Below are 13,039 nucleotides of genomic sequence, written 5' to 3' on the forward strand. Positions count from 1 at the left end.
TGTCACTCATTCTTGAGTACTATGTGCCAGGCTTGCCTTCCTCCATGTTTGGATGGATAGGGTGAAGGATGGAACCAAGACTAAGAAGGGTTGGGGCGGGGGCTTCACTGGCCAAGGCTGCCCCATGCCACTCACTCCTGGGCTGCTGGGACTATGTCTTTACTGCCTCCGTCATAGCAAACTTTGAGGCTGGAAAGAAAGGTTTTATTTGGGAAACGCTGTGGAGGTTTGTTACTGAGTCAATGGAGAAAGCAAAGAGGGTCTGTGAGAGTAAATAGTACAGAAACTGGAATATCTTCAGCAAAATAATTGCAAGGCAACATTTCAGGGTAGTTTAATTTCCTACTGCATTTTAATGACCAATATAGAAGATATAAAAATGTAATTTACAGAAAAACTCCAACATTTTGTTTCCCTGGTTATTCTAATAGAGCAAATGGGACATACAATATGATTATTTTAAAAAAAAATTCACCAAACACTGTAATCAATCTTTCATGCTACAGATCTGTGTAGTTACTGCTTGTCACACAGTCAGTAACACAGTAACATGTGTCCAAATAGATGTGAATGGGAGTTAAGCAGGAAGAAAACTCTGCTCTTTTCCCTTCTGATAACAAGGCAGGAAACCTTTACAAAGTCCATCCTTAGGCATTTTTCCATTCTGTTTGACCAGTTTTTAACTGAAAGTTACAATGGTTCCATTCCCAGGCACTGAGGTGGTAATGATAAGGACACATGAGGGATAGTTAGGGTTTTAGAAGGTGAGGGGCAGTTTTTTAACCCACAAGCTTCTTCTGCCTCTGTTCATCATCTAGGACCAGACCCATGCCCTCCAAGTGAGGTCAGGAGGCATGTGCTGGGCGAGGCAAGGAAACAGCCTCCACCCCAGCTCTGCCTGTGCTCCAGGTGTGGGAGGGATGGTGGACCAGAGCTGCCCCCTGAGATAACGGCCCCTCCCCCTGCAGGCACATCTGACTCATCTCACACAGCCTCCTCTTCCTCTAAAATCAGCTGATGTGGCCCCTATGGGGACCTTTATAGTTAGACTTTGTTTTCTGCTGCTAGTAACATCGCAAACGCAGAATTTGGCTTCTCAGCAAGGACTTCAGGCTTATCAAACTCGACCACCTGAAAGTCAGAGAAGGAGAGCTGAAATTGTCAGAAAATATCCACCCACCACAGAGCCCAAACCACTGAAGCCTCTGGAGAGGTGACGCCAACTTCTTGCACCTTCCCGTTTTCCAGGACCAGGACGCAGTCAAAGTTGAGGACCGTGTTGAGGCGGTGGGCAATGGTCAACACAGTGCAGTCTTTGAAGGCATCTTTGATGGTGCTCTGAACAAGAGTACCAGTCTTAGAGTCCATGGAGGCAGTGGCTTCATCAAGGAGAATGATCTGTTGAGGAAGGAGCATTGCGAAAGTCACACCAAGCCAAAGCTATACCTAGAGGGAAACTTATAGTCTTACCTCAATTTATTAAAAAAGAAGGGCTGAAAAGTAATGAGCTAAGTATCCATCTCAGAAAGTTAGAAAAAGAACAAGAGAATAAAAGTCGTATCGCACCACCTTCATGTTCCTCAGAGGGACTTGCTGGAGAAACAAGGTTGTATATTCTTTACTCCCCTTTTTGTGAATGGTTTATTCTAATCCTACAAACCAGTAAGAAGAAATGCCCCATGGTCTTTATCTACTGTACTACATGAGTTAGCATGAGATATAATAACAGTACTTGTTACGTTTCCTACTGCTGCTATAACAAATTAGCACAAATTAGAGGCTCAAAACAACACAAATTTATTATCTTACAGTTCTGGAGATCAGAAGTCCTAAAGCCAAGGTCTTGTCAGGAGTGCATTTCTTTTTCAGGCTCAAGAGAAGAAAGCCAAGGTCTTGTCAGGACTGCATTTCTTTTGCAGGCTCAAGAGAAGAAGGTTTTCTTGCCTTTTCCAGCTTCTGGAGACTGCCTGCATTCCTTGGCTCGTGGCCTCTTTCTGGCATCACTCTAACCTTTACTTCCATCGTTGCATTTCTTCTTTCTTTCTGACTCTCTTTCCTCCCCTTATAAAGACTTGTGTAATTACACTGGGCCCACCAAGGTAATCCAGGATAATCTCCCCATCTCAAGATCCTTGACTTAATCACATCTGCAAAGCCCCTTTTTCCCAGGTAAGGTAACATGTTCACAGATTCCGGGTATCAGGACATGGGCATCATTGCGTGGGGGGGGGGCATTATTCTGCCTGCCACAGAGCTGGTTTGCCAGTCAGAGGGCTTGAGTTCAGCTCTAACTCTGCTTGACTTTGGCTAAATTACTTGACTGCCCCAAGGCTCCATTTCTTTGTCTGTAAAAGGGGGTTACACCTTATCATGAATACGAAATGCAAGGACAACACATCAACCACTCAGTACTGTGTAGTGCCACAGTCAGGACTGAATGCATGCTTGCTCCCTTCCCTGTCGTTAACACATGTAGAGAGCACACACGATGGGTTACACTTTGATCAGGGTTCAGAGAATGGGATTTGTAAAGCAACAGCAATCACTTCTCTGAAATCAGTAAGCAAAGATGGCTAAGTCACTAAGAAAAATGAGTATAAATTTTACAGTCCTTATATCCTGGCATTCTGAAGGCCTTCTTTAGTATCTTGAGTACTGTTTATCAGGCCTCAGAATCATTCAGGGACAAAGGGAAAAAGTTGAGAGGCAGATTTCTCAAACCCAAACCACTTAGGAGGACAGAGATGATACCTAAGCAAGACCTCCCGGGGAAAGGCCCAGGGGAGACAGGTGCTACTGCTGTAAATGGCTGTTATTTTTCAATTTTTTCCCCTCACAACTTTGTCTTAAGAAAAAGTGATTGGTTTTTAAATGGCCCAATTGCTCTCTCTTTATTGAAAGACAAACGCCTGGCTCTACCTCCCAGCTTGAGTGGCGCTGCAGGAAATATCCAAAATTGGACCAATCCATTTTCTGCGTTGTTTCCTTACTTTTGAATTATGGAGAAGCGCTCAGGCCATACAAAGCAGCTGACGTTCCCCTACTGAGAAGTTTTCTCCATTTTCTGTGACTTCTGCCTATAATTTTTCTGGGAGTTTCATTGTCTGTAGAACACAGAGAATGCCATATTGTGCTGATGATCTATAAAATTGTCCTGTATCCTCCATATTGATTGCCCCCTTCTCTTGCATTTATCGGCTGGCTTTATTTTACTGCGGAAAAGAAAGTGCAAAACAACAATCATTTCAATATTGCGAACAGGCACCAGGGAAAGACCAAGGAGTAGGCAGTCATTAATAATTTAAAATCACAGTGTGATTCATAGAGCCCCGCGGACACCTCGCCAAAAGATGATGCACACATGGCTCCAGAGAAACACAAACAGGTGTAAATGGCTTTCAGGATCTTTATTTCTATGCATAAAATGGAGATGGGATGGAGTTTTCTGGTCATCAAGGAAAGGTAAAGACAGGGTCTGATTTATCTAGCAGGACAAGTCAAAGTGGCTTTGGGCGATGCTCACCTTGGTACCAAGTCCTGGGGAAAAAAATTCCCTCTGGGCTGCAGAGGTGGCCACGCTCACCTGCTGACCCCAGCTGCAGCTCTTATAGGACAGGGTTGCACCTCACAAATGGTTCATTCCATGCCATGCCCTCTCACCTTCCCAGAGTTTATCTGCTTCAATAAGCAAATGAGGCTGTTGGCAGAGCAGTAGGGCACTTCCTCTGGTCTAGAGTCAGATGGGCTTGGGGTCAAGTCTCCATTCTGCTACTCACACCTGACTACCCTGAGTCTTAGTTTCTGCATCTCTAAAAGTAGGGGTAGGAGTACCAACCTCAGAGGGTTGTAGTTGGGACCAACTGAGATAATGCAAGTAGTGCTCTTGACTGAATCATTGCAGTGGCCTAATAAATACTGTTTATTGTTGCTTTTAACAAGGAGTAATTAGGATTGACATATGTGGTGCCAACAAACAACTGGCCAAATCTAAACCTAAGCCAGGTGTCTGGGGCACTGGTGCTGGGAATCGGACCCATCCCGGACAGCCCCAGAGACCTACTGTGTCTCTCATGAATGTTCTCTCCAGAACCTGCCAGAGCATCTCATCGCTGTGACTCTCAAAGGGATCCAAGTTGTACCTGCAATGAAGGAAAGGAGAGGAAGCTGAATTTCTGAGGCCGAGAGAATGGGAGAGCATGTTTTCCACAGCATGAGGGGGAGAGCAGGAGATGGTGTGTGATGACACCACAGCAACAAGAGCAGTGCTTAGTCCAGGGCAGTGGTTCATGAAATACCAACCTCAGGCCGAGAGACCGAGGACCCATGACTCTGGGATGCAGCAGAAACCACCAAGGCGGGCAGGCCACCAACCCTGCCAAGAGATAGCCCCGAGCGAGGCACCGGGGAGACACATTTGGTCCTCTCCATGGCCGTGTGCAGCGGATCTGACCTCATGCAAATTCTTGGCAGAGAGAGAGGCAGTGAGCAATTCCACCTCCCGGTGTGTTCGTTCTGCCTTCAGAGGCAAGAGCTTTATCTGAAGCTCCCGGGCCTTGCAGAGGGTGAGCACCTTACATGCAGGGTGTGAGTCTAGCATTTCAAGATGCGGAAGGTCCTTTTCATTCAACTCTCAATACAGCCCCCTACTTCATTTGGTGCTCAATGGGGGAAATGTCCCTCTTGTTAGAGGGGCAGCCACTACACTGGGGTAAGTGAGTAACGGTGGTTTTCTCCTTGTGCCTTGACAACAGATCTTGAGCCCTGTAGAAGTTGCAACCCTACTGTTCTTGGACTTGAGCAGTTTCTGTTCACTTCTTAGTGGGAATGAATTGACGTACTTCCGAAAGGATAGCTACATACGTAGAATAACCATTTATTTGATTGTGCAAACTGGGGTAATTTAGGGAGTGGCCACTGCTAAACCTGATAGGATGCTGAAACAGGCATAAATCAGGGCTCTCCAGGGCCAACTGGGATGTCTGCTCACCCTGCACATAAGCATCTTGCGTATTTGTGATGTAGTTTATGAAACACAAGTGATGTTCAGGTCCCTAGTCCTCAGCTCCTCCCAAGGCTTGTAAGCATCTCAGGATAGGACAGCCCCAGGCCAGCCACGGCACAGGCGCTTCACAAAGCTCTTGCTGGTCTGATTTCACTATCCAAAACTAGGGATGCGCAACGATCAAAAACAGCTGCCTTACTGTACCTACAAACAGGACAGGATCCTGGGGGATCACAGTCAGCTTGGTTCTGAGGTCTTCCAAACCAACAGTATAGATATCCATGCCATCAATGAGGATTGTGCCACTGGCGGGCTCCACCAGACGAAACAAGGCCATTCCTAAGGATGACTTGCCTGGGAACGATAAATGCAACAGCAGCACATCAAACATCAGTTTGCATTTCATCATACCTGAGTATCTATCTAATCAAGGGAATTTTTAATGCAATGAAAATGGCCTTGTGCAGACAGAAATCCCACTCTGCAGGGGCACTCAGCTACCCTAATACAGTTAACCGGTCCATCCCTGCAGGGGCTATTAACACATGACTCATCCTCTGGGCCTCATCTCACCAGAATGATTCTCACTTAATTAATTCAAAAACTGATGTGTGTTTACTTCTAACTCCACACATCCATCCAACCTGAAATCCTAATTTACAGTAAAGAGATGTCAGGGAAAAAAAACCCAATCCTCCACGCATGCACACAACCCTCTGGTGTGATTTAACTAGCATGCCCAGTGGAAATGCAAAGAAAACAACCTGAAAGAAACACAATCAGAGCTTGCCCTCACCAGAACCTGCTCTTCCAACAGTCCCAACTGTCTGCCTGCTCTGGATGTTCAAGTTCAGCCCGTTGAGAACGAGGGGAGTGTTGTTTCTGTATCTCATCTGATAGTCTCTGAATGTTATCTCCCCACGGCTGGGCCAGTCGAGGGAACAGGTCCCTACTTTGAGGGGGTGAGTGCATTCAGGCACACAGGTCTGAAAAGCAGAATAACAAATGATGGGTTAATAGTCATTTGCTTTTCCATTCATTTCATTCATTCATTCATTCACACAATTCTAGGTACTGGTATTCATGCTGGTGAACTAGACCAATAAGGCCACTGCACTCCAGAAACTCACATTGCAGTGGGGAAGTCAGACAATAAACAAGAAAAGAGATGAGAAATGAAGACAATAAAACAGAGTATTGTAATAGAACACACAATGTGTGGGGTGGAAGGGTAGGAGGAGTAGAAGTTACTTAAGTGTTGAGGAAGGCATCTGTGAGGATGTGACATTCGAGCTGAGACCTGGAATGCTGAGAAGATGTCAGCTACAGGAAGATTCATTCCAGGCAGAGTAGACAGCTAGTGCAAAAGCCCTGAGGCCAGAATGAGTGTGGGGACTTTGAGGAACAGAAAGAAAAGTCATGTGGCTAGAGCTTAGTGAATAGAATGCATGACTGTAAGTGGCAGCTCATACTGGGCCTTGTGAGCCTGGGCAAGTGTCAGCAGTGTGACCTTGAAGCTGTGTGACAAATCCAGACCAAGCCTTGAGATTTGCAGAATTCAATCAGATACAATTTCATTATCTGCAAGAGTCACTGTGGTGTTAGAAGCAGGAAGATGACAGTAGCACCGGGTGTCAAGTTCAGAGTTACATGGAAAAGGAATTAAAGTTTTATAAGAGCCCAAGAAATGCAAATTTCCTCCAGTTAAGGAGGAGAGCAACTTGACTGCATTATAAGACTAACCCCTCCTCTGAATTATCAAGTACCTGTTAACCAGGAGAAATAGAGCTCCCGTGTTCCCCATTAGGGTGGCTGACCAGCCCACATCGCTGGTCGAAAGGCAACCACAATTAGCTGAGAAAATAATTGTATTCCTAGACAGTGAGTAGTTTTAATCCCTAGAAGATTTAGAATTAGTAATAATAATATTTAAGAGAAGCATGATTGGAATAGTAGTATTTTTAGTTTATGGAATCTGCATATTTGGTGCTTTAAGTATTCATAATGTTAACAACATTCAGGCTTGTGATTCTAATTTAAAATGTAAAATTGAATAACTTATTTTAACATGGTTTTAAGTTTAAAAACTTACTGTTTATATACAGCATTGGGACTGTCGTGAGAACTTAAAGCTCACCATATTTATAAGTTTAATTTATTAGATTTATATAACCTCAGGAAGGTTTGTTTGTTAAATCAGATTATCAAGGTACTTAAAAAGGAAATGGAATGCATTAAATTTTAAAATGCAGCTTAAAATGTTTTAAAGTATTTAATTAAAAGGGGCCAAATGCTGTTCAAAGGCCCTTAAAAGTGATTGCTTGAATTGGCAAGACTGCTTTTCAAAGAATAGCAGGATTTGTAAGGGGAACATAAAAGCTTTTAAAGAAGAAGAAGACAGTTTTTTTCAATTTACAATTTTAGTCAAGTAAGTATTAATTTTTAGAAACTAAAGTAAGCCACTGAATTCTCTCTTCTGTGTACAGGAACAGCCCTTGAGGAAATTTTTTTGAAAAGAACCTCTCCCTCATCATCAAGGACTTTAGACTATATTGTAAATATAGGTGTTAAGAAAAGGGGTTGTGGTCCGATTTCAATTTTTAAAGAGATCCCTTTCACATGTGAAAAGATCAAATACCTAAATTCTGCCAGAGTTAACTGGCTCCTCCTCTTGCACTGATTTCTTACCGAAATGTACTCCCTGAGCAGCTCCACGGAGGTGAACTTGGCCTGGGTCTCCATCCCTGTCCGCAGGCACACTTGGAGCAGCCCACTCAGCTGTGGAGGGGGCGACAAACAGCCACAGTCAGAGCCCTGTCTGCCTTCAGGGCCGGCTTGTGAGTCACCCTTCCCGTCTTACTCAGGACCACACCAAAAGCAGGCCTGCGTTCCCAGCCAAGTGTCCAGATTTAAAGACACTCCTGTTGGGGTGTTTTGCCTTTAAACACTTCCTTTGTATTTAGAAACAAATGGTAATTATATTCTCTCTGGCACTCCAGATGGGCAGAGTCATCCCACCACAGCACCGCTCAGGCACAAGCTTCTTGGTTGGAGGGGTGGGGAACTGCTGTGAGCAGGAATTCTCCCAGGGCCTCCGCACTGCTGGAAACCCAGCACTTGCGGCCACCTGGTAGGGTCCTGCACCTCTGTGCCCTCCCCGATTACCCCACCTGCATCCTGGAAGCACCTGAAACCCAATCACCACAGGTATCAGAAGTGGAAGGAAACCATCAAGCCCATCTGCTTGCTTCGGACATGAGAAACTCTAGGCTTAGACGGTGGCCTGCTAAGGTCACCCACCTTAGGCCAGGATCTCCCAGAAGCCAACCCTGAGATTTGAGGGCAAGCAGGTTGAATGGAGGTCCCCCGCAAAGATATTCCACATCCAAATCCCTGGGACCCTTGAATCCTACCTCATTAGGAAAAGAGTCTTTGCAGGTGTAATTAAGGACCTTGAGATCAAGCTGGGTTACCTGGGTGGATCCTAAATCCAACAAGTGTCCATATAAGAGACAGAGGAGGAGGAGACATGAAGACAGGACAGAGATTGGAGGGATGCAGCTACAAGCCCAGGAAGCCAACAGCCACCAGATGCCGGGAGGGACAAGGAACAGATTCTCCCCTAGAGCTTTCCAAGGGAACATGGCCCTACAGACACCTTGATTCTAGACTTCCAACTTCCAGGACCACAAGAGAATACATTTCTCTGGTTTTAAGCCACTAGTTTATAATTTGTTACAGCAGCCCTAGGAAACACCTCCAGGAGGTGGACCCAAAAAGTCCCAGTAGGAGCTGGGAGAACTGAGGCACAGAGGAGGAGAGTCCGGATAGGCTTCACTGTGGGCAACTGAAGCTTGACGCCCCTGGGGGTCCTGGGAGTCCGCACGGAACACACCTGACTTGTCCCGAGGATGCGGCTCCATCTCCCCTAACTCCCTGCAGGCATTGCTGAGGCGCTGGGAGGACTCCTCATACCGCAGGTGCAACCTGCCTCAGCCTTGAACTGAGCACCTTCCCACAGCAGTGGGAGGCCAGCTGGCCTGCCCTGGAAGGGGGGCCACCAACAGCACCTGCCTCAGTCGCAGGGTGGGCTAGTGGGCTGGAGGAAGGACCAGGTCTTCACTAGGTGAGCAGTGACTGGGTGCCGGCACAGTTGGGGCTGGTTTCCCAGGGGTGAACGTGATAGACAAGACCCCTGAAGCCCCAGGGCTTGCATTCTAGTGGGCCGGCGGGATGAGACACAGGCAATGTCAAGGAACCCTAAGAATGTCAGTTATCTGGTAAGATGTGAAAGAGGGGCTAGGGCTGGGCTGGGGCGTTACCTTAGTTGGGGTGATTAAGAAGACGGTGTGTGCTGAAGCATTCATGATAAGAGTCTGCCAAGCAAACTCTGGGTAGCAGCAAGTGGCCTTAACAGGAAGGAGGCAGTGTGTCCTGAGCAGGTGGATGAGGTGAGAGCAGTGTGGGTCCAGACCCTCCTAGAGCTCACCTCAGTGGGCCTCCCTTGCTGCCTCCCAGCTTTACACATGCCACTGGCTTCCCATTTCTCTTAGGGCACTGGCTTTCAGCCGGGGTGATTAGGCACCCCGTTCCTGGGACATTTGGCAATGTCTAGAGACATTTTAGGTTGTCACGACCTTGGAGGCGGGAGATTCTACTGGCATCTCCTGGTTAGAGATCAGGAAGACTGCTGACATCCTGCAACACACAGAACAGCCCCTGTCAAAAAGGATTATCTGGCCCAAATGTCCACAGTGCTGCAGGCGAGAAAGCCTTTCTTAGAAGACAGGTGACACCCCTGCCCACGTCTGACGGAGCCCCGCCGACCCCTCATATCGTATTCTCCACCACCCTGCTCAGGCCGCAGGAGCTTCTGAGTTCCCCAAAGGCACCAGTCTCCTGCCTACCCCCAGCCTTCCCTGGCCCCTTAGACTGAAGCACTTCCTTGGCTCCTTCTTTATCAAATTCAGGTGTCACCTCCCGGCAGAGGCCTTCCCTTGACTATATGGGGTCTAATGCTGTTTCCCCACTTACAGTCAATTACCCTGCTTCATTATCTTCAAAACAGTTCAACAGTTTCTGAAGTCTCCTTATTTATTTACTTGCGCACTTATTTATTCCATCCCACTTTATATCCCTTTATATCCCACTAGCATGTAAGCTCCATGAGTGCAGAGATCTGTCCAGCTTGTTCACTGCTGAACCCACAGCAGCTGGCATGGTTCCGGCTCCTGGCAGGTGCTCAGTGGACACGTCTGCTGAGTGAATGAATGAACTCTGCTCTTGAGAAGGGCATATAAGTATTTTGTTAAGTTCAAGGGTATCAGCTTCTCAGGGCCCCGGGCAGCCCTCCATGGGCTTAGAATTCCCTTATCAGCACAGTGCTGGCCCCAGGAAGCGCTCCTCCTCGTCTGTGATGTTATGTGATGTTACTTTGCACTCACTTTCTGCTCTGTGGGACTTCACACCAATTTCTCATCCACCTAGGGAGTCTCCTCTGTTCTCAAGGGAAGCTCTGTCAGCTGGATTTTCCGTATTCTCCAAAGGGGGGCTAATGCTCAATAAAGCACAAAGCCAGCTGGAGGGGAAACACCCCGCAGATCTTGAGGTGTGCAAATTCTCCAGCCTCACAGGAATGTTTAAAAACAATCTCACAGAAAGCTGGTGATATATCCCAAGAGCATAACCTCAGTTGAGGAAAGCCGTTTCACTTGGACCAAGTAAGGGAATCTATTCAACATCATCTGTTTAATATTTTACTAGGTAACAACAAATAAAATCATCCATCAGGGCTTCCCTGGTGGCGCAGTGGTTGGGAGTCCGCCTGCCGATGCAGGGGACACGGGTTCGTGCCCCGGTCCGGGAGGATCCCACATGCCGTGGAGTGGCTGGGCCCGTGAGCCATGGCCACTGAGCCTGCGCGTCCGGAGCCCGTGCTTCGCAACGGGAGAGGCCACAACAGTGAGAGGCCCGCGTACCGCAAAAAAAAAAAAAAAGAAAAAAAAATCATCCATCAATGAAGAAAAATGACTACCCAAGGAAAACTCATTTCCCTCACTTAACATAGAGTCCTGAGCATATATTTGTTCCTCTTCCTTTCCAAAACATTATTAAAATGATAGTACAGAGATTGCAAAAAGGAATAGACTGTAACAGCAAGGGGCTTGGGAAGAGATATCAAGAGATATCATTGAAGGAGAGAGTTACACATTTCTGGAAGATGGAAAGAGGATGAAAGCCTTTTGATAGGATGGAGGCAGAGTGTGCTGCAGGGGCTTCCAGAACCTTCTGTCCAGCAGAAGTCAGAGAGGCTCCAGGTAAGAGAAGGGGTCCACAAAGAGACAGACTGAGGTGGCTTATAGACAGCTACTCCCGTTGGGCCCATTTCCTGCCCCTCCTCATCTTCCTCCCAACCAGAGGTAGCTGGGCAATTTATCCCTGGGCCAAAACACACACACACACACACACGCACACGCACACGCACGCACACGCACACGCACACGCACACACACACACACACACACACACACACTTCCCTAAAGAAAGTGGATAAATGACTTGGAGATAAATGGGGCTCCCAGATTAGTATCCTAGATAAAATCTCTTTAAATCTAGCCTTTGGGTGTCTGAAGGCCAGCTCTCTGGCTGCTTTCCTGAAGTGAAGCCAGCCTGTGGAAAAGTCCAACCCACCTATCCATAGTTATAAAACGTCCCATCAGGGGAGACCTACCAAGGCATATACAAAGGCAGATGAAAACATGAAAATCCAACCAAGTTTCTCAGCCTTAACCACAAATGGATCAAGAGACATATGAACAAAACCAATGGCATGAAAGAGCAAGAACCAGATGAACAAACAAACAAACAAAAAACCTGATCCTGGAAAAAACAGGTATCAGTCAAATAAGAAAGGAGAGTTTAAGAAAGGTGAGGAGCCCTAATTAATATCCTCAGAGAGATTAAAAATATGGTGCACCCATTTTAAAATGATTTGCTTAAAAACTCAGAGAATAAGAAAGAGTTTGTGGAAATTAAGTATACGAACATATGATCTTCAAATTCAAGAGAATGGCCGAATGACAAAGCAAAGGAAAATTCCCAGAATAAAGATAAAAAAACAAGAACATGGAAACTTTGAGATGAAAGAAAGGAAACATAGAGGACTGATGCAAGAAAACCAATATTCAACCAATATTCAACCAATATGAGTGACAGAAAAGGAAAACAAAGGGAAAGGAGACAAGGAAATTATCAAGAGGAGAAAAAGGAATAAAGGAGGAAAAGGAGAAATTTTTCCACTTGAAGAGAGATTTGACTTTATTCTGTTCCCAGCCTTGAACAGAATAAGTGGAAACAGACCCCCACTCAGACTCACTGTCCTGGAATGTCAGAGCACCGAGGATAAGGAATGCATGGGAATAGCTTCCAAAGACAGAGGTGTGAGGTATGTAACGAGGAGCAGATGCAGACTCAGATTGGTATCAGACCCAGATGACGTGGATTCAAATCCTGGCTCTCGCACATGCCGGTGTGTGATTCTGACAAGTCTTTCTGGACCTCAGTCTCCTCACCTGTAAAACCGGGATTATGGCATCCCTACCTCATGGGTTATTGTGGGGATAAATGAGTTAATTTATGTAAAGAACTTACAACAGTGCCTAAAATGACATGTGTTTCCCTATTATCATTATTATTCCCTATTATTATTGTTTCCCTGTTATTCTTATTTTTCAAAAGAAAAACACCAAAGCAACCAAAAAGAGAAGTGGGGTGATTATTTGTCATGGACATCATGGCTGCCCCCCAGTATTCCTTTCCCTCTCCCCATTGTGGGGCAGCGGTGTGTGACATGAGAGCAGCATGGGGTATGACTCCATCCTTTGGCCTAAGCCAGTCATCCGCATCCCATCGAGCCACAAATTAGTTTGGGGATGCCTCAATTAATCCAGTGAAAGTAAAACATAGGGCTTTTGTTCAGTGGCTGGGGCAGGAAACGTTTTTCTCCTGCTTCCTTCCTGCTATAGCCCCCAGAGGCTG

At 46.2% G+C, this 13,039-nt stretch overlaps 1 protein-coding gene across 1 annotated transcript in view; it reads right to left on the reverse strand.

Moving 5' to 3' along the window:
• Window positions 1-1,044: 1,044 nt before the first annotated feature.
• Window positions 1,045-13,039, reverse strand: part of ABCC12 (ATP binding cassette subfamily C member 12) — a 75,306-nt gene continuing 63,311 nt past the window's right edge. Inside the window, 7 exon segments of the mRNA XM_065898360.1 lie at window positions 1,045-1,131; window positions 1,234-1,398; window positions 2,991-3,104; window positions 4,061-4,139; window positions 5,197-5,356; window positions 5,799-5,988; window positions 7,691-7,780. Coding sequence (XP_065754432.1) covers window positions 1,045-1,131; window positions 1,234-1,398; window positions 2,991-3,104; window positions 4,061-4,139; window positions 5,197-5,356; window positions 5,799-5,988; window positions 7,691-7,780 — 885 coding nt within the window.

Source organism: Phocoena phocoena, chromosome 20 (assembly GCF_963924675.1).
Source record: "Phocoena phocoena chromosome 20, mPhoPho1.1, whole genome shotgun sequence".
Classification (NCBI taxonomy): Eukaryota; Metazoa; Chordata; class Mammalia; order Artiodactyla; family Phocoenidae; genus Phocoena; species Phocoena phocoena.